We start from the raw sequence: 20,026 nt of genomic DNA on the forward strand, positions 1-20,026 counted from the left end.
ATATTTTATTATAGAGGCCCTCAGATCAGTCTGAGGAAACCCGATGTATATGTTCCACTTAGCTCAAATTAATCTACTCCAAACAAAAGACTTGTTCATTTAGCTATGTTATAGAAATCATAAGGGAAATTTGTGCAAATGCATAATTTGTTTCTTTTGTGTGTGTGTGTGTGTGTGTGTGTGTGTGTTTGTCTGTTTCAGCTAACTGATAAGTTGAAATAAACTAATCACACTTTCCTTATGTAACATAACTTTCATATATAAAGTTCTGTGTATGAAGCACATAATGTAAAAGTTAAAATGAGAGTTTTACATTGATTCATTTTTTTTTTTTTGTTTTTTTGTTTTGTTTTGTTTTTTGAGACAGGGTTTCTCTGTGTAGCTTTGCGCCTTTCCTGGAACTCGCTCTGTAGCCAGGCTGGCCTTGAACTCACAGAGATCCGCCTGGTTCTGCCTTCCAAGTGCTGGGATTAAAGGCGTGCGCCCCACCGCCCGGCCATTACATTGGTTCTTAAGTAGGCAGTGGGAACAGATTAGCCTATATACGTTGACCTATCATTTCTAAATATAGTAAAGGTATCTTAGGAAAAATGTGTGGTAGCAAGTGTTCTCTGACCACCTGCATTTGGAAAATGACATAAGTCATAATCTCGATTTCACCCAACAGATGGCATTGTATTTCAAAATGTATATATTATTCTATACCACAGGTGATGGGCTTCCCAGAGTAAGATGTTTTTATACATCACTTTTTGTTCTCATATGGAATTAGGTTTCATGAAATAGTTCAAGAGACCCTTGAACCCTTTGGACTTGACACAAAGAAGAGATGCTGAAAAACAGTTGCTTTTCTAGAACAATGTCTCAAAATTAGGGCTTTTGGTATTTACTGAATTGTTCCTTAAATATTTTATCACTTTCTAGACTGAAAGAGATTTCTGATATTGCTAAAAGACAAGTTGATTTTTTGAATTTGCAACAACAGTCCAGGGAGAAGGAAGTGGAATCCCTCAGAACGCAGCTGCTAGACTACCAGGTGTGTATAGTGCTGCCTCCTGCGTTTAGTCTGCTGTTTGCTAAGCTCACCTCAGCACTGGTGTAACCGTGGAGTGCTAACCGGAAGTAGTGCAGCAATAGAAACCTGTTTCTGCTAGTTGGGACTTTAGAAAACCTTTTGAGACAGGGTTTCTCTGTGTAAATGTCCTAGCTGTCCTGGAACTCACATTGTAGACCAGGCTGGCCTTGAACTCATGGAGATCCACCTGCCTGTGCCCAAGTGATGAGATTAAAGGTGTGTACCACCACCCAACAGTAGAAAACCTCTTTCATTTAAAATACCTATAGATGCATTTGACAGCTATCAGTCACAGTTAACACACTAAGGAGAAATAATTAATGAATCCTTACTGACTATATTTTCTCTTGTACATATTTGTAGCTTTTCATATAACCCCATGTTCTATAGTTTTTAGAGAATTAAAAACAATTACTTTTACATATAAATATGTAAATTTATATTACAATGTATTACAATTTTGTAATTATAATATTTTAATATATAAATATAAATATAAATTTATATATAAATACCTATGCTTATATATTTATTAAGTATGTATCAAAATTGTGCTGTTAATTTTATCTAAGAACTAAAAGGCAAAAACACTACCATTCCAACTATTATTTAATTAGAATTTTAAATATGTTTCAGTCTGGATATATAGTCGGTAACAATTGTGTTAAAGTAAAATTCATTGTTTTTAAAAAAAGCTCATGTGCAACAGTGTTTTACTTTTTTATTTAGTAAACCATGACTTTGAACCCATGATATATTTATTTAAAAAACCTTGAAATTTACTATAACTGTACTTTTCACTGTTAGGCACAATCTGATGAAAAGGCACTAATTGCCAAACTGCACCAACATGTTGTGTCTCTTCAAATTAGTGAGGCCACTGCTCTTGGTAAGTTGGAGACAGTTACGTCGAAACTCCAGAAGATGGAGGCCTACAGTTTGCGCCTGGAGCAGAAACTGGATGAGAAAGAGCAGACTCTCTACTATGCTCGCCTGGAAGGCAGAAACAGAGCAAAACACCTGCGCCAAACCATTCAGTCTCTACGAAGACAGTTCAGTGGGGCCTTACCCTTGGCTCAGCAGGAAAAGTTCTCCAAAACCATGATTCAGCTGCAAAATGACAAACTGAAGATAATGCAGGAAATGAAAGATTCTCAACAAGAACACAGAAATATGGAAAACAAAACGCTGGAGATGGAATTAAAATTGAAAGGCTTAGAAGAATTGATAAGCACTTTAAAAGATGCCAGGGGAGCCCAAAAGGTAAAACTTGATCTGAAATTCAGTATTCCCATGTTATGTAGCAATATTGCTCTTAATATGTAGCTGTATGACGAATGTTCAATTTGTGCATTTAAAATACTAGTTGTAATTAGCTTTGATTTTATAAATTAGAAATTTGTACTTTCCTAAGCAAAGATCTTTAGCAAAAATATTTTATGTGTGTAATAGCACAGAATTTTAAACGTTCTAGAAAAGTTCAAATAAATATTAAGTATAATAAATTAAATGATTTAATAGTTATCAGTTGATTTCTACTCTGCACAAACATTTCCTGTTTGAATTTTTTGTTTTTATATGTTTTTACTCATAGATATTCTTTGTGTATACTTACAGTTTTCATAGGTTTCGACATTTATTTTTTAAAGATTAGTTTTTACCATCATTTGGGAAGAATTAAATGGTAAATAATTATCTTGCAATTAAATCCTATTCTCTGTGGTAGAAATGATTAGAGTTTATTTTTTAAAAAATTTTCATTAAGTGGACTGATTTCTCAAAATTTATTCTTTGACGGTTTTATATGTGTATATAATGATTCTTGTCTCGCTTATCCCTCCACTTTATTGTATCTTCCTCTTCCCTCACGCCACCGCTTCCTCCCATCGAATCCTTGTCCTGTGTTTCATGTGCTTCTGTTCATTTTGTTACCGACTGAGCTTGCCCAGCACCACTCCTGGGAGTGGGAGTGGGAAACTGTCCACTCAGCATGAGTAAGTCATCAGTGGCTACATCACTGTAGACAAGGGTAGGATTTCTAGTTTTAAAAGTTGTGTCAATAACATGACGACAGTAAGTATGTAAAAAACACATGACAGTGAGTGAAAAACAGAAAGCAAATGTTACTAATATGTTTATTCATTTGAAAATAATGTGAAGAATATTGTATTTTAATATTGTACGTATTTAGAATAATCTTTGGAAATTCTAAATGACTTTGCCATGTGTCTTGGTTACGAGCTAACTTTTTTTTTTAATCTTAATACAGTTTGCCATTAGTCTCAGCTAAAATCATGATCAGTTATATAGCATTTATATTTATATACCATTTAGGTAATGAATTGGCATGTGAAAATAGAAGAACTTCGCCTTCAAGAACTTAAACTAAATCGAGAACTAGTCAAGGGTAAAGAAGAAATCAAATACTTGAATAATATCATCTCTGAATATGAGCAAACAATCAACAGTCTCGAGGAAGAAATTGTTCAGCAGAGCAAGGTTTCGTTTTCTCTTTATTTCTGTTCTTTTGTTAAGGCTACAAACATCAGATCATTACGTCTTAACTGTATTACTGTGATGAAATACAGTTCCCCTTATATTGAGTACAGAATAACCCGTTTCTTCCTTCTGAAACTCCAAACATGCAAATTGACTTAGTTGTAACAGAAGTCTTAAGCTTAAAAAAAAAAAAAAAAACAGTATGTCAGCAAGCTTACTTGATAAGTTAATTTGTGTTTTGTTATTAGTTATTTGACTTCTGCAGCCAAGTTTCTGCTCCTTATGACTGTTGATTTAGAACACAGCATGGGGTAGAGAAAGTAGACACTCAAGAGCCAGATGACAGGCATACAACACACACTCGCCGCAGAGATTGTGTTCCCCGTGCTTAGGTTTTTCTTCTTTGTATCCTAGACACTTGCGTTCACAGTTCACACTGTCACTCACTGCCTGAAGATCTTCACTCACATACCTTTTCTTGCCAGTGAGCTGCAAAGGCTCCTGGTGTTGAATAGTAACTTGTGCCATCAAGATTCATTTTCTAAAGAGTGTTTGCCGTCCTCTGGTCTCTTACATAGTTGTTTGTTACTGCCTGTTTCTCACTTCCTGGGATGTAAGTTCCTTGGTGACAGGGACTAGGTTTTGTTTATTGTTATGCTTGTATTGCTCCAAATAGTGCTTGAACAATCTGTGTCATTAGACGTGGTTGAAATGGATGGAGGAATGGAGTCATGCCTTCATACCTGCCTGCCTCTGTAACCTTAGGCAAGTTGCTGGACTTCCTAAGTTTGTATCTTTTCCTTTATAATAAGAGTGATAGTCGTGACAGCAAAGGCTGAGCTTAAGTAAGAAAATGTCTACATGCCTGTTTTCTGCTCATGTCACTGTGTATGTGCCTGACACAAACAAATGTCTTTCTTAGTTTCATGAAGAAAGACAAATGGCTTGGGATCAAAGAGAAGTTGAGCTGGAGCGCCAACTAGACATTTTTGACCGTCAGCAAAATGAAATATTCAGTGCAGCACAAAAGGTATACAAAGTGACTGAGTTTGCTGCTTCTCTGAATTACATGTATTTTTAACTGGAGTGTATATGCTTTATGTGAATTGTCATGAGTTTCTTTGTTTAAAGAGAAGTGAAATTTAGTTTGTGATTTTTTCATACATTTAAAAGATATAATATTGTTTCCTCGGTACTACTCTGCTGTTTTTAAAGCATATTATTTCTCAATAGTTTGAAGAGGCTACAGGATCAATGCCAGACCCCAGCTTACCCCTTCCAAACCAACTTGAAATTGCTCTAAGAAAAATTAAGGAAAATATTCAAACAATTCTTAAAACACAGGCAACTTGCAAGTCACTAGAAGAGGTAATTGGAAGAATTTATATTTTGATTGGTATATTCTTAGGTATGTTTATGGAATTTTTTAAATTAATTTACTAATAAATTAATGGCAATAAGGTATACAATGGTGGATTTGCTGCTAATTCCTCTCTTTTTCTATTCTTATATACTATTTCTAATAGCTGATAATGACTATTCCATACAGTTAATTTGAATTTACCATTCATTTGTTTATTGCATTCTACTTTGGGAACACTAAACGTAAAAGTGAGCATCAAGGGTAATAAAAGGCACTTAATTGTAGCTTTCTGAACAGTGTGTTACCTTCCCTTAACTGCTGTTTTCATTGCCATTTATTTTATCCCTTATTTTGTAGTATATGTTGTATATCCTTTAAATAGTTTCTTTGTTCATTTTATTTGAGTGTGTAAAGTTGAAACAAATGAAGTTATTTAATCTAGGTCGATAATTTGATTAGTAGGTGATCAAATCAGCTCACTAAATTATTTATAAAATAATATAAGCTGGGGCTGGAAAGATGTTTCATCAGTTAAGAGCACTGGCTGCTCTTGCAGAGGACCTGGGTTCAGTTCTCAGCACCCACATGGCAGCTCACAACTGTCTGTAACTCCAGTTCCAGGGGATCTGACACCTTCACACCAATGCACATAAAGTAATTTTTAAAAATAATATAAGCTGAATATTAAATTTTAGTTGACATCTAAACATATTAGTAAGTGCATTTAAGAAGAATTTATTAAGTAAAATTCTGCTTATTTAATCAGTTCAGGAAAGTTAATTTAAAATTTTTAGTTTCTACGAAGTACTACTCAATGACTAGTTTTAAAATATCTGCTGTAATCTTACTGAATATTAAAACCTTCTTTTCTGCTTTGGTATGGTAAACTTCCCACTGCAAAGCAGTGACTCATTCACCTGTTAATGAAATCCCAGGCTTAGACTTGAGTGACTCCTCTGCATTATTTTTCTGACATCAAAGGAGTAGTGTCATTGCATTTTCTTTCTATTCTAGTACCACCATTCATTTCTAGTTCTAAACTGCAAGATATCAATAAAGTTAACTAATTACATTTTGTGTTCAGTCTAACAAAGTTTTTAACAAATGATAATCTTATAAGTAAATTAAAATATATATGTGAATAAATGTACTGTCACATAAAAATGTAATGAATAGAATTTCATTGTCATATGACTATTATAAGTATGTGAAGAATAAACTGAAACTGTTTGCTTATAAATCTGATTAAAATTTGTATGAAGCATTTTAAAGGACAATCTGTGCTGTAATAATTATTGTGGCTTTCCTATAGAAACTAAAAGAAAAAGAATCTGCTTTACGGTTGGCAGAGCAAAATATTCTGTCAAGAGACAAAGTAATCAATGAACTGAGGCTTCGGTTGCCTGCCACAGCTGATCGAGAGAAACTTCTAGCTGAGCTAGACAGAAAAGAGCTGGAACCAAAATCTCATCACACAATGAAAATTGCCCACCAAACCATTGCTAACATGCAGGCGAGGTTAAATCAAAAGGAAGAAGTCCTGAAGAAATACCAGCATCTTCTGGAAAAAGCCAGAGAGGTATTTGCTTATGCTCTTTTACTTACCATGTGCTTCAGTCAAACGCCTGATGGTATTTCTCTTCAAGTGCTAGTTCGTTTTTGCTTTCAGAAGATTCTGTTTATGAATTGTTACTTTCACATGATTGGATTACAGATGTGTCAGTAAAACTGTCAGTTTGTATACATGTATCTTCCTCTTGTGGACTGAGGTAAATGGGTATCTGCTATGGTGAAGCTAGATGGTTTAGGAAATGTCAGATGAACTTACAAATAAAAATCAAAACAGTGGTGATCTGTGGAGATTAATTTTCTAGAACAGTAGGAGAGATAGATAATAATTTAAAATGTTTCTAGAAACAAATTAAGGGTGATGGATACATGTTAAGGATAAATTGTAATTTATTCTTGGGTGGTCAACATGAGCACATGCTAGCAGAGATGTATAATGGCCTAATATACATACACATAGAGAAATTATGTCTTTCTTGTTTTGAGGATTTGGAAGATTAAAGATTAACTGAGATCTTTTAGAATATGAATCTATTTCAGTCTTAATTCATAGTACAGCTTCAACTTTCTATGAAACAGGAGCAAAGAGAACTTGTTAAGAAGCATGAGGAAGACCTTCATGTTCTTCATCATAAATTAGAACTACAGGCTGATAGTTCACTCAATAAATTCAAGCAGACAGCTCAGGTAAGGTTCTGAGTACTTTGTTCTATTCTCTATTGAGATCTGAGATCACATCATTTCAAATTTACCTCTTCATATCTCACAGTAGAACACAGCCCACCTTTGTGTTGACAAAATAATCTTATGAAAGCCAGCTCCGATCATGAAAACGTGATCATTTTTCTTAAACCCAAATCTAATCCTGCTTATAAAATCATATTTACATTCCTTTACCATGGACTCAAAGCCTTCCGTTATGAGTCCACTCTTTTTTTTCCAAATTCCATCCATAAATTTATTTGTATCTATTTTCCATCTTTTGAATCATTTTTGACTCATTCAATCCTTTTTGATCATTGTGTTCTTTCTGTGTGAAAAGTGGCCCTTCTTCTTTTAACTCCTTGGGTGAGGCTTCTCAAGCATCACCTCATTAATTCACCATTATAATACTCCACTCTACTTACATGCTGGCTAAAATTAACAGGGCATACAGAGGACGGTCTATAGGCTATCTTCCCTGATCCTTCTTTTCCTCTTAAATTGCAGACTTCATTGCTTCGTAAAGAAATGTAAAGGATGAGTCATAGTTTCAGATTATACTTACTCATTACTAATATATTCATATTTCATAGGACTTAATAAAACAGCCTCCTGTTCCAGTACCTACAAACAAGCATTTCATCCGTCTGGCTGAGATGGAGCAGACAGTAGCAGAACAAGATGACTCTCTGGCCTCACTTTTGACCAAACTCAAGAAAGTATCAAAAGATTTGGAAAGACAGAAAGAAATCACTGAGTTAAAAGTCAGAGAATTTGAAAATACCAAGTTACGGTAAATCTTAGAAATCCTTTACAAGTGAGCAAGTGGTAGTTGGGCTCTGTTGAAGCCTGTGTGAGTGCTGTTGTAAGACCTTGGTGTCTCTCCTCCCATTCTGTCCACAGGACTACCTGAGATTCACTGCTTTCCATTAGGAATAAGGCCCGAGGAAGGCTCAGTAATGTGACTGAGTGGACATGGGAAAATCACAGTTTGTAACTAGTCAGTCTTATTCAAAAATCTTATTGTCAACCAGCTCCACTGTCCATATCATCCTCTATAAATGAAAATGGCAGTGTTTACTTGGGCTCCTTCAGTGTGGTTAGATGAGGGCCCTATGGAATAATGTACAAAAATAACTTGAAAATTTTAAATTCACATATAAATAGGGTCTTTTTAAACACCTGAGGGTATGTGATAAAAAGCAGAGGTTCAATAAATGTTTGTTAATTAAAGCTAAAAAGAAACTATAGTGTTAGGGTGTTCATAGCATTCTGTGTTTTAAATATTGTAATTTAGCCAGGCTGTAGTGGTGCAAGCCTTTAATTCCAGCACTTGGGAGGCAGATGCAGGTGGATCTCTCTGCAGAGTGAGTTCTGGGATAGCCATGGCTGTTACATGGAGAAACCCTGTCCCAAAGAGAGAGAGAGAGAGAAGAATCATTATTCAGCCATTTTTAGAAATAGACCTTTAAACATAAAGTTTGTTGTTCAGTTTCTATCTGATAAAAGTGAGAATGTTGGTCCACTTAGGATTCCATTCCCTAATAGAACTTTGACTGTTTACTCTTGGACCCAAGATACCTCTAAAACATGTTTGTGAATATGTAAGTAGTGGCCACTTAAGATGTTTTTCTCTTGAAAAATGTCTTTGGTTTTCTTCTTCTATTGAATATACAGGAGAATTTATATTTTGTATATTAATCTTATGCCATGTACTAGATTATAAACTTATATTTTATATCACCTTTTTTCATTTCTTTGTTGAGACATACCTCACTCTAACCCAGGCTGACCTATAACTCACTGGATGGTGTAAGCTGCCCTCAAGCTCACCGTAATCTTGTGCTTCAGCTGTCTCAGTGCTGAGATCCTAGGCATGAACCACTGTGCTGTGCTGAAAATCCCTTAGGCTTTCCCACGTAATTGCCACATGCAAAAAAAATGATAGTTTCTGAAATGTATGGTCTTTTATCGTATGAAGTACTTGTAGTCATGGCTTTATACTTTTATTAGTTGTTTTGTTTTGTAAATCAAAATATTACTCTCAATGGCCAGTCTGGTAAGTACATGTGCTGGTTTCTCTCAGGCTCCAAGAAAGCCATGCTGGGGAGGTAAAGAAAGCGAAAGCAGAAATGGAGGACTTACGGTGTGCTCTTGTCCAAGCACAAAAGGAGTCCCAGAGTCTGAAGTCTGAACTCCAGGCTCAGAGAGAAGCCAACTCAAGAGCTCCAACGACCACCATGAGGAACCTAGTGGACAGGCTCAAGAGCCAACTGGCCTTGAAGGAGAAGCAGCAAAAGGTGAGTGGCAGATGAGAGATGCCCCAAACGAAAAGGCCCAGAGAAGACGCAGAGACCTGTGAAAGGTGAGTGGCAGATGAGAGATGCCCCAAAAGAAAAAGGCCCAGAGAAGACGCAGATACCCGTAAAAGGTGAGTGGCAGATGAGAGATGCCCCAAAAGAAAAAGGCCGGAAGAAGACGCGGAGACCTGTGAAAGGCTCCCACAGAGCTGTTAGAGCAAGAGTGAGCCTCACCTCCTGCTGGTGCCCAGGAATCCTTCCACACAGCCCTGCTGTGGTAGTGCTGTTGTAACATGCAGATACAGTACAATTTATCCTTTTACGTGTGGTGATTTATTGAGTATCTATAAGAAAGGAAATCTGACTTCATTATTTTCTCATGTTTTGTTGGGTTTTCACGGAGCTGAAACAGTTTTGAACAATTTAGGGGGTTTGGGTGATATGGTGGTAAAAAGGAAGAGGGATTTAAGAAGGTAGGCACAGTGGCTTTGTGAGAAGAGCTGGTCATTAGATCTAATACAGTGTAGTAGTTTTACTGTTTGTTCTGTTTCTATTTATCTCATACTTGGTAAGTGGTTTAGAAGATGCTACATTTCCCACCTTAGTTCATGAATTTTATGGGCAAATACTTCAGTGTCCAATAACACTATTCATCTGCCTGAATTCAGTCTATTTCACATGGATGGATGCACAAAGTGAATTTTTTTCCTATGAAGAATTTATTGCTAGTGTATAAACTTGGAAATTTTCAAACAAAATATGCTTTCTTTCGTAATATGAATTGCTTGGCATAGTACTTGGTTCTGAAAATAAGTCTCAGGGTTTTCAACTATTTGTGAAGAACTAAGTACAGTTACAAAGGAAATTCATTTGAAAAGGTTTGGGAGTTTGTGAATTATATTCAAACAAATTATTTTAATATTTCATTTCTTTGTTGAGACAGGTCTCACTCTGTAACCAGGCTAGCCTAGAACTCACTAGGTGGAAGCTGTCCTCAAGCTTGCCATAATCTTCTTTCTCAGCTCCCTGGTGCTGAGATCATAGGCATGGACTTAGGGTTTTCATCTAATAGAAAGTAATACTGCCTATTTTGTATTTTATTTTGCTTAAATGTAATGTTAATTTTCCACTAACAACGTTTGTATTTTGTAATTTTTAGGCACTTAGTCGAGCCCTATTGGAACTCCGGGCAGAAATGACAGCAGCAGCTGAAGAACGTATTATTGCCGTAACTTCTCAGAAAGAGGCAAATCTCAACGTCCAGCAGGTTGTTGATCGACATACTAGAGAGCTAAAGGTGAGCATCAATACACCTATCAATATTGGCCAGATACCTGATCAGTTCAGAGAATGGTTTTTGAATTGTTGGCTAATGAGACAAATGCACACACAGTTTTAAGCACTATATAGCTCTATGTTACTCTTATATTGACTATCATCTTGAGGGTTTTGAAAAAGATAGGTCACTTGAGTTATGCTTACTAATAGAACTCATTTAAGAAACAGTTTACTTAGAAATTTTTAAAGCGTTTTTAGTACATCTTCAATATTACCAGGATTCAGGGTTCAGGTCCAACATGGGCAAATACTCTACCACTGAGCTAAACTTCCAGCCCTCAGGATTCTTTCAAGGCTCTTTTGTTGGAATAACTGCAGGTTCACAGCAAAATGGAGAAGACCAAGAAATCTCACAAATACACCAAACATATATAGCTTTGTCCATAACTGCCATTCCCACACCAACATGGCACTGTTATTTACTGCTTGTAAGATATTTTATCTTTAGAGCTGCCTGGCTCTGAAGCCTTTCCTTCCACTAATTTTTAACAACATACTTTATTATTTTCTTATCTGGCCATTAAGCTTAGTGATTTAAACTTTTTTTTCCTAAATATATATTTCATAATAACTCTCAATTTCTCCTTTTTCCCCAAAAATTTCTTTACAGAAAATTATATATTGTGATAAAATGAAAAATCTAATTACTTTTATTTTTTTAGTTTTATAACTTTTGATTTTTTTTCATATACACCTTTTTCTACCATTAAACACTTTGGGAAATAGATTTTTGTAGCTGGAAGTTTTCCTGTGTCCCACCTGGTCTTCAACCACTCAGACCCAAATAAACATACACAGGCTTATATTATTTTTAAACTATGGCCATGGCAGGCTTCTTGTTAATTAGCTCTTATATCTTAAATTAACCCATTTCTATAAATCTATACTTTGTCGCATGGCTCATGGCTTGCCAGTATCTTTACATCTTGCTTCTCCTGCTGGCAGCTGGCAGCATCTCCCCTACTCTCCAGGCAAGCTTTATTTATTAACGCACAGATAAAATATCACCACATTTCAGCACAAATAAAATATCACCACAGATTTTCATTAATTTTTAAAAATAGCCTATTATACTTTTCAATCATAGTTAATAGTAAAAAGATCTGTTAACTAAATAAATATATAAAAAGGAATTGTCCTTTCTGGTATAGTTTTAGTATTTTTCTATTCACATGAAATACTATTTCCGAATTTTTCATTTTTTCAAATCCTTATTTCAAAACTTTCTCCAAGATATAATTTTCCTTTAAACACATTATAAAAATACTAATTAATATCACTAATATTACCATTTTTTCAGTAAAACACTTATGTCAGGCAGTGGTGACCCAACCAAGCAGGTGGATCTCTGAGAGTTCAAGGCCAGCCTGGTCTACAGAGAGAGTTCCAGAACAGCCAGAGTTACACAGAGAAACCCTGTCTTGAAAAACCAACCAAACAACAAACAAAACAAACGAAAAAAAAGAAAAAAACCCACTTACACACTTAGTTGAATAAGCCATTACAGAACAAATAATAGGATGTTTCTGCCACTGTCTTTGTTCAGAAGAATTGAGAATTCCCGTGTTTATATTCATGGCTGCTGTCCCAGGCCTTCCTCCCATGTCTTGTCTTCACAAAGTAGTTCACACAGTGCTTGAAGTCAGAGAGTTATGTTATGCTAATCTTAGGTTTTATAACCTTTAAAACATTGCTGTGTATGTTGGAAGGTACTGGTCTATTATTTCACCAATAATGAAACATTTTTCAAAAAAATTGTTTTTTGGGTGTTTGTTGAAAATGATTTGTTTTGTATTGATGCTTGATTTTGTGTGTATGTGTGTGTGTGTGTGTGTGTGTGTGTGTGTGTGTGTGTGTGTGTGTGCGTTCTCTTAGTGAACTTGTTTCATTTGGCATGAATGGGGAAAATATCTGCAGCTTCTAGTTTTCCCTTATGTGCTATACTTTAAAGTTTATATGGAATTGCATTTCTAATGCATATTAATAGTATAACTTGTTTTCTGTTGCTTTATCATTAATACTTGAAGATTTGTGAATAATGCTTTATTATCTCTTATTAGTCACAAATTGAAGATTTAAATGAAAATCTTTTAAAATTGAAAGAAGCTCTTAAAACAAGTAAAAACAAGGAAAATTCACTAGCTGACGACTTAAATGATTTAAATAATGAACTGCAAAAAAGGCAAAAAGCTTATAATAAAATCCTTAGAGAGAAAGATGGAATTGATCAAGAAAATGATGAACTGAGAAGACAGATTAAAAGACTGTCCAGTGGGCTGCAGGTAAATTGTATTTAATTCAGAGAATATATTTGATCTGTAATGTATAAGGCATGATTCTTACTCATTTTACAGTATGGGCTAAAACTGCCTATCAGTTTCTTTCTTTCTTTCTTTCTTTCTTTCTTTCTTTCTTTCTTTCTTTCTTTCTTTCTTTCTTTCTTTCTTTCTTTCTTTCTTTCTTTCTTTCTTTCTTTCTTTCTTTCTTTCTTTCCTTCCTTCCTTCCTTCCTTCCTTCCTTCCTTCCTTCCTTCCTTCTTTCTTTCTTTCTTGCTTGCTTTCTTTCTTGATTTCTTTCTTCCTTCCTTCCTCCCTCCCTCCCTCCCTCCCTCCCTCCCTCCTTCCCTCCCTCCCTCCCTCCCTCTATCTCTCGTCTCTGTCTCTGTCTCTGTCTGTCTGTCTCTCTCTCTCTCTCTCTCTCTCTGTCTCTCTCTCTTTCTTTCTTTCTTTTTTTAAGGCAGGGTTTTTCTGTTCAGCCCTGGCTGTCCTAGAACTCACTCTGTAGACCAGGCTGGCCTCAAACTTGGAGATCTGCCTGCCTCTGCCTCCCAGGTTCTAGGATTAAAGGCATGTGTTACCACCACCCAACTTAGTTCCTTAAGTGACCTCTGATGTATTTCTTGTCTACAATGGGCTGTGTACAGTGGTAGTTTCCATGTTATACTGATACTCAGAATCATGTAGAAAACACTACTAATGTTAGCCTTACTAAATTTCTATAATTGGAACATTTAATGTGTCCTTTGATATTTATTTGTCGTGTAACATTATATCTTAATGTTTTCAGAGCAAACCTCTGCTCGATAATAAGCAAAGTTTAATTGACGAACTTCAAAAGAAAGTTAAAAAACTTGAAAGCCAACTGGAAAGAAAGGTGGATGACATAGACATAAAACCTTTGAAGGAAAAGGTATGTGAAATGTACTCATTAGTAGTTTTAAACTAATTGAAGCATGTATTGATAAACAGAATTTAATAGTTTGAGGGCCTCAGACACAGTTTTATGGTACTGAATAAACTTGAGATGTCTGTGGCAGGATTCTGACCTTTAGAGAGTTACACTCCACTTGAGGGCACACCTGTAGCGCACCTTCATGTCATTTCCTGATCTTAGAGTACCGTCAGTCGGTGTCTCCTCACATCCTGTGGAGCCCATGAGTTAGTTTATCATTTCTCCCCATCTTCTCGTCTCCTTGCTCAATCCCAATGGAGGATCCCATTACATGCTGCAGAATTACCTATGTACATACCTCATTCTCCTAGATAGTATTTATATTTCTGGAAGTCAGATTATTCTTTGATACATTTTTTAAAAAAGTATCGATTGGGAAAGGTTTTATAGTTTTAAAAGAGTAGTTATTAGCTGATTTGAATAAATAAGGTTAGAAACTAATTTGGAGAAATCATATTGAAAGGTCTCTAGTATTGGAGGAGATTGTTTGAATTTGACTTCAAACCACAACTCCCAGCTGTTTTAGACATGACATCTCATTTAGAGTAAACATGTTTCATAATATTTCCAATATTATTATAAATGAAGTTTAAAGTCAATATAAGCTTCTATAATTTTAATAATGTTATAAATTTACTAAATGAAATTAGTAGACATACAAAAATAATTTATAAAAGAATGAACATGGTAATATATTATTCATATTTCAACATGTATATGATCTACACTAGAAAAATAAGGTGACTGTGTTTATACCTTATGTAACATTAATGTGAATTCAGACCTCCGAATATAGAGTCTGATGTATACCTTGTAAAAATGTGTTCTAATGGCAGTTTATATTATCTAATTCATATTGCTGCTTGTAATTTGATTTCCAACATGATAAGCAATTGTTGGTAGCATTTTCAGCAAAATAATATCTAATCTTTATTTTTAAAAGGTAATTGTATTCTTACTAAATTCATTGTATAGGAAAAACATAAAAATGTTTGGTGTTAAAATGGTACAATGGAATTGAATTCTTAGTCCATACAACCGTGAGAAGTGTTTTAATCCAGCAGGACTTCTTCCGAACATGGGACTATTGTGTATCACACAGCTTTCTTTTGTACCTTTTATTGTAATACTAGCAACCATAACACTAACATTACTGTTACCAGAAAGTTTACTCCTGTAAGACCCTAGATCCTGTCTTTTCCATTCTTAATTACTCAGTATATTTGTATCTTTTTCTTGTGTATATTGCCACCACTCAAGTTAGTTCACAAATAAAAATTGTAAGATTTGCAGACTTCTATGCTTTTTCTGGTTTATATACATGCTTTCTGCTCTTCGTTTCTAGAGTAGTAGCTGGCACATGGGCAGCACTAAATAAATACATGTTGGATGGTAAGGTCCTATGCATTTAGACCAGAGTGAGTTACAGTATTAGGAAATTGTCCTGCTCTAACAAGATTGCCGTGCTCATTCACACAGAATTATTTTTTAGAAGCTTACTTAAGTAAATCGTGTATTTAAAATTTCCCTTAACTTCTTAAGGATGTTGGCATTAGTCAGACTCTTCCCTGAGAACTGTTCAGTAATGCATAAAGCCTACATAAATTGAAGGTCTTTCTTCCTAATAGTTTGCCACACTTAAAGATTCTAGAGTTTGTATAATAGAATGAACTATTTATATATTGTCTTGGAAGTATATTTTAAAATATGGATCAGTATTTAAAATGAGATTAAAAATAATACTGACAGTTTTATAATCCCTTTGTTACTGTTTACAGAGTGGTAGAGAAGAATTAATCAGGTGGGAAGAAGGTAAAAAGTGGCAAACCAAAGTCGAGGGAATGCGTAGCAAATTAAAAGAGAAAGAAGGGGAAGTCCACAGTCTGATGAAGCAGCTGAATACTTTAAAGGAGCTTTTCGCCAAGTGAGTTTAAATTTCATTATAAATCTCATACTGTGTAAATTTTTATCTTGAAATCATGTAGTTTATTTTACTTGATAAATGACAAGTTTTCTAATTTAGGTTACTTATGATTCAAATTTTATTGTTTTTAAAATGTAGTATTATATTTTAACTATGAATGAATTATTATTTTCAAATAAATTCATAACAAGTACAAAATGGTGTACTTACTGTATATGGATATGATGATGACTGAGCTGCAATTTAATAAACCAAACAAAATTTGTAAAAGGTATTTTTATCATTCCTTAAACTCTACAGAGCTGATAGAGAGAAACACACATTGCAGAAGAAACTGAAGACAACAGGCATGACTGTTGATCAGGTTTTAGGAGTGCGAGCTTTGGAATCAGAGAAAGAGTTGGAAGAGTTAAAAAAGAGAAATCTGGACTTAGAAAATGACATATCATACATGAGGTAATCTAGGAATTAAGAAATGTACATATATTGCTTTAAGTATGGGTTTTATTGATTATTTTTTTCATGCATATGCAGCTCAGGAGTGAGCCTAAGTTGTAAGCAACTCTTTCCCATTCCTCTTTGGAGCTTCCCATGCCATCTTTGTGGTACTTCTGGTGTCTCTCAACACTGTTACTTGGATAGAACTGGCCTTTAGTTAAACCCTTATGTTGTATCTTTTAGCCACTGAAAACGTGTACTTAAGCAGGCACGAGACAGGCAGAAAGAAGGTGCGAAGGGAATTTGGCCATCCTCCAAACTCAAAAAGTTTGGACCTCTGAATTTTAATAAGCAAATGCATATATTAGAGAGGAAGGATATGTCATAGACACTTTCTTAGTAAAGATGTAGAGACGCGTGGATTTTATTCTCTTCATATTAAGTGCATTTATTTGTTAAATGGAGAAAGAATCCTGGACAATAAGGTTTCGTAGACTTGTTTGTACCAGAGTAAGGTGGGTCTTGTAACCAGCCAGTTAAGTTTGGACTGGATATGACAAGATTTACTGAAAACATTAGAGCCTTGTTGGCTGCTGGAGCATTTTGTAAATGAAATAGATGGTATGCAATTACTATGTAATAGTGGGTATTTTAGCTATTCTACATAATTTTGTATAAACAAATGCATGCACTTTAAAAATGTTTGTGTGTCTCTATCAGGATATGCTTTAGCTGATGGTATAAAGAAGTCCTTGGTGGTTGCCTGATGCAAAAGGATCATCTTTTAATATAAATTATGATGTCCTAATTTATTTCTTGTGAACTTTGGAAATTTGAAATTTTTAAGTTATAGTGTTGATACACATGTATATTTTTTTCTTTTCTGTATCATAATATAATGAATTTGAGAAACTGAGGTTTGCGTAATAGTCTGATTGTTGCTCATAGGACCCACCAAGCTCTTCCACGAGATTCTGTTGTGGAAGACTTACATTTACAAAATAGATATCTTCAAGAGAAGCTTCGTACCTTAGAAAAACAACTTTCAAAGGTTGCATATCCTCAGTCTTTGGTAAGTGTACATCTTTCCTCTCCCCTGCTCCCCGCACCCCAATGTTAAAGGAGAAAAGGGCAATCAGATTCTTCCATTATCTGGACAGAAACATTAGATCCTCCTCATTGATGTTGGCACAACACATTCACTTTTACTAACTAACGCTAAATCATTTCTTTAATCCTATCTGATATGACAGTGGTTAATTTAAATACTTACACTTTGCCTAAACCTTCATTGCAAAGATTCCTAGCAGTTCCAGCACTAGTTAGAGATGTTGCTGGGCTTCATAGTTGATAAGTAATGATTAACAAGTTTCTGCATCCCTGTTTCCTCTCTGATGTGGTCCATCTGGTTTCCACCATTGGTATTAGTGTTAACAAATATAGAAACAATGTTTTTCCTAAAAAAATCCAACAGCAAGAACATACAAGCAGAACTAAGAAATGAACAGACAAAATACCACATAACCACACTCAGAACCAATGTGAGAAGAAACAAACGTCACTGATGATTTACATCAATACAAATATTCTCTACCATTACAGAAATGTTGTAGATCCCACTCTTAAGTATGGAAACAATACCAAATAGTAAATCAAGCCAATTTAGGTCATCTTTACAGATTTTTTTTAACTTGGATTATGAAAATATATCAGTTCCTACAGGTAAGAAAATTAATAATTTTGTGAAAATGAAAACCCAAAACATAAAAATGAGAAGAATAGGGCTGGTAAGGATGAGAAAATAAAGGGACATGTAGCCAAAAACGTCAGTCACATAACATTGGTCCAGGTGGACCTGCTGAGGACCATGATGCTGCTACCAGGCTGATGAGTGCACTAGTGTGTTGAGGATGCTGCATGGGCCAGATAGGAAACTGATGTGTCAGTCCTGAAAAATGCCCTGATTTGAATACACTGCAGTCCTTCTTTATTAGCCGAGTTTACTTACGAAAAGTCATATACATACATAGTGACAATTTAACAAAGAATGTAGGATTTGTAAAAAGAAAAACACCTATTAATAAACGGTTTTCCAGAAATTTAGACAATTCACACAATTTTCAGAAAAAAGGAAAAATTTGCAAATTTATTATTTAGCAATTGCATTCATGGTTTGATAAGAAATATGTTAAAATACTTTCATGTATAATCTTCAGATATACCCTTTTCTGGAGGTCATAATCAAATTATTATGAAGCAGTCATTGGTACTGCTATCAATAATCAGATCAAATATCTACCAGAAATAGACAACCTTTAGGAAGAGAAAACAGTTTAGAAACAGAGAATTAAAGATTTTCATGTTTGATGGAGACCTTACAAACCATCCGAGATGTGGAAGTTGGCATCTTTGTAAACGACAGGATTTGTTTTGTAGTACCCTAATAGTAGAAGGGCCTGAATACATGCTTGGGCCATGTGATAAGCTGGGACCTGTTACTTAGTGTGGCTTATGCAAAAGATTGCGTCTTTTTCTTGCCATTGCATTTATGCATATGTATCTGGTAACAACAAAAAAATTTGAACCAATGCTGTCTACCTACCAGTTGTTCTGTCTTTAATTTTGTGTCCTTTTATTTTATTAATTTTTTTTTATATTTGGTCTAAGAAAGACTGTATATTGGAAGCACAGTATAATGTTAATAATTTGAAATATACTCTAAAGGAAAGTATATGATTTATTTACACAATATTATTTCAAGTAGACTACTTCAACAAAGTATAGTGTAAAGTCTCTTACTATATCTCCCTGCAAAACATGTCTCTGTCCAGATCCCCAGATTTCCTCTTTGCATAGGAGCTAAGCTTCCTCAGTCAGGGTCAACCCTAACAACCTCCTGTTAACTTATTTTTTCTGTAAGGCAAACAAGGTCACATTCTGACATATGGAGGAACAATGCCCATCCCTCACAATTGGATAACCTTTATTTTGAGCTAACAAAACCAGTATAGGACAGTTTAAACAGTATGGGAATATCTATGAAGGCAGACTATGTATAGATTTTTAAGCCATACTTGACTTTGCTTTCTGTTTTAGCTTTTAAAAATTACCTTTTCTGAAGGCTTTCTAATCTGTCTTACTTGGTTTTGGTTTTATGTAATGCTTGCTTGCCATTTCGTTCCCACATTCCTTTTAAAAAGTTCACTTGGACAATGTCTCCTTATTGAGTATGTCTTTGTGGCTTTTGTTAAACGTTGAACATATTCTGCATGTCATGTCCCAGACTTCAGAGGCAGATTCAGGTGATCATTATCAAAAAGAACAAGAACTGCAGAGGGAAAACCTGAAGTTGTCATCGGAAAATATTGAGCTGAAATTTCAACTTGAACAAGCAAATAAAGATTTGCCGAGACTAAAGGTAAATTTAATTTTATAAAAATGCCTAAATTCACAATACACTTAAATTTACTTATATTACTTTCTGAAATGCATATTCATAAGATATCTTTGTGATGTTATGTTATGTACATTTCCTCATTTAAGAGGCATTTCTTGAGTCCCCACTTTTAGGTGCTAGAGATAGCAGT

General features: G+C 34.9%; 1 protein-coding gene across 3 annotated transcripts in view; it reads left to right on the forward strand.

Moving 5' to 3' along the window:
* Cep290 (centrosomal protein 290) overlaps positions 1 to 20,026 on the forward strand; it is an 81,785-nt gene that overhangs the window by 45,473 nt on the left and 16,286 nt on the right. For all 3 annotated transcript variants that reach the window (XM_042263300.2, XM_042263301.2, XM_042263302.2), the window contains 16 exons: positions 925 to 1,036; positions 1,883 to 2,338; positions 3,410 to 3,574; positions 4,497 to 4,604; positions 4,808 to 4,942; positions 6,250 to 6,516; positions 7,086 to 7,193; positions 7,802 to 8,001; positions 9,295 to 9,508; positions 10,668 to 10,805; positions 12,907 to 13,128; positions 13,913 to 14,035; positions 15,856 to 16,001; positions 16,302 to 16,457; positions 17,388 to 17,511; positions 19,723 to 19,857. In XM_042263300.2, the coding sequence (XP_042119234.2) occupies positions 925 to 1,036; positions 1,883 to 2,338; positions 3,410 to 3,574; positions 4,497 to 4,604; positions 4,808 to 4,942; positions 6,250 to 6,516; positions 7,086 to 7,193; positions 7,802 to 8,001; positions 9,295 to 9,508; positions 10,668 to 10,805; positions 12,907 to 13,128; positions 13,913 to 14,035; positions 15,856 to 16,001; positions 16,302 to 16,457; positions 17,388 to 17,511; positions 19,723 to 19,857 (2,809 nt within the window). The remainder of the gene's footprint in view (positions 1 to 924; positions 1,037 to 1,882; positions 2,339 to 3,409; positions 3,575 to 4,496; positions 4,605 to 4,807; positions 4,943 to 6,249; positions 6,517 to 7,085; positions 7,194 to 7,801; positions 8,002 to 9,294; positions 9,509 to 10,667; positions 10,806 to 12,906; positions 13,129 to 13,912; positions 14,036 to 15,855; positions 16,002 to 16,301; positions 16,458 to 17,387; positions 17,512 to 19,722; positions 19,858 to 20,026) is intronic.

The sequence above is a fragment of the Peromyscus maniculatus genome, chromosome 18, assembly GCF_049852395.1.
Source record: "Peromyscus maniculatus bairdii isolate BWxNUB_F1_BW_parent chromosome 18, HU_Pman_BW_mat_3.1, whole genome shotgun sequence".
Lineage (NCBI taxonomy): Eukaryota > Metazoa > Chordata > Mammalia > Rodentia > Cricetidae > Peromyscus > Peromyscus maniculatus.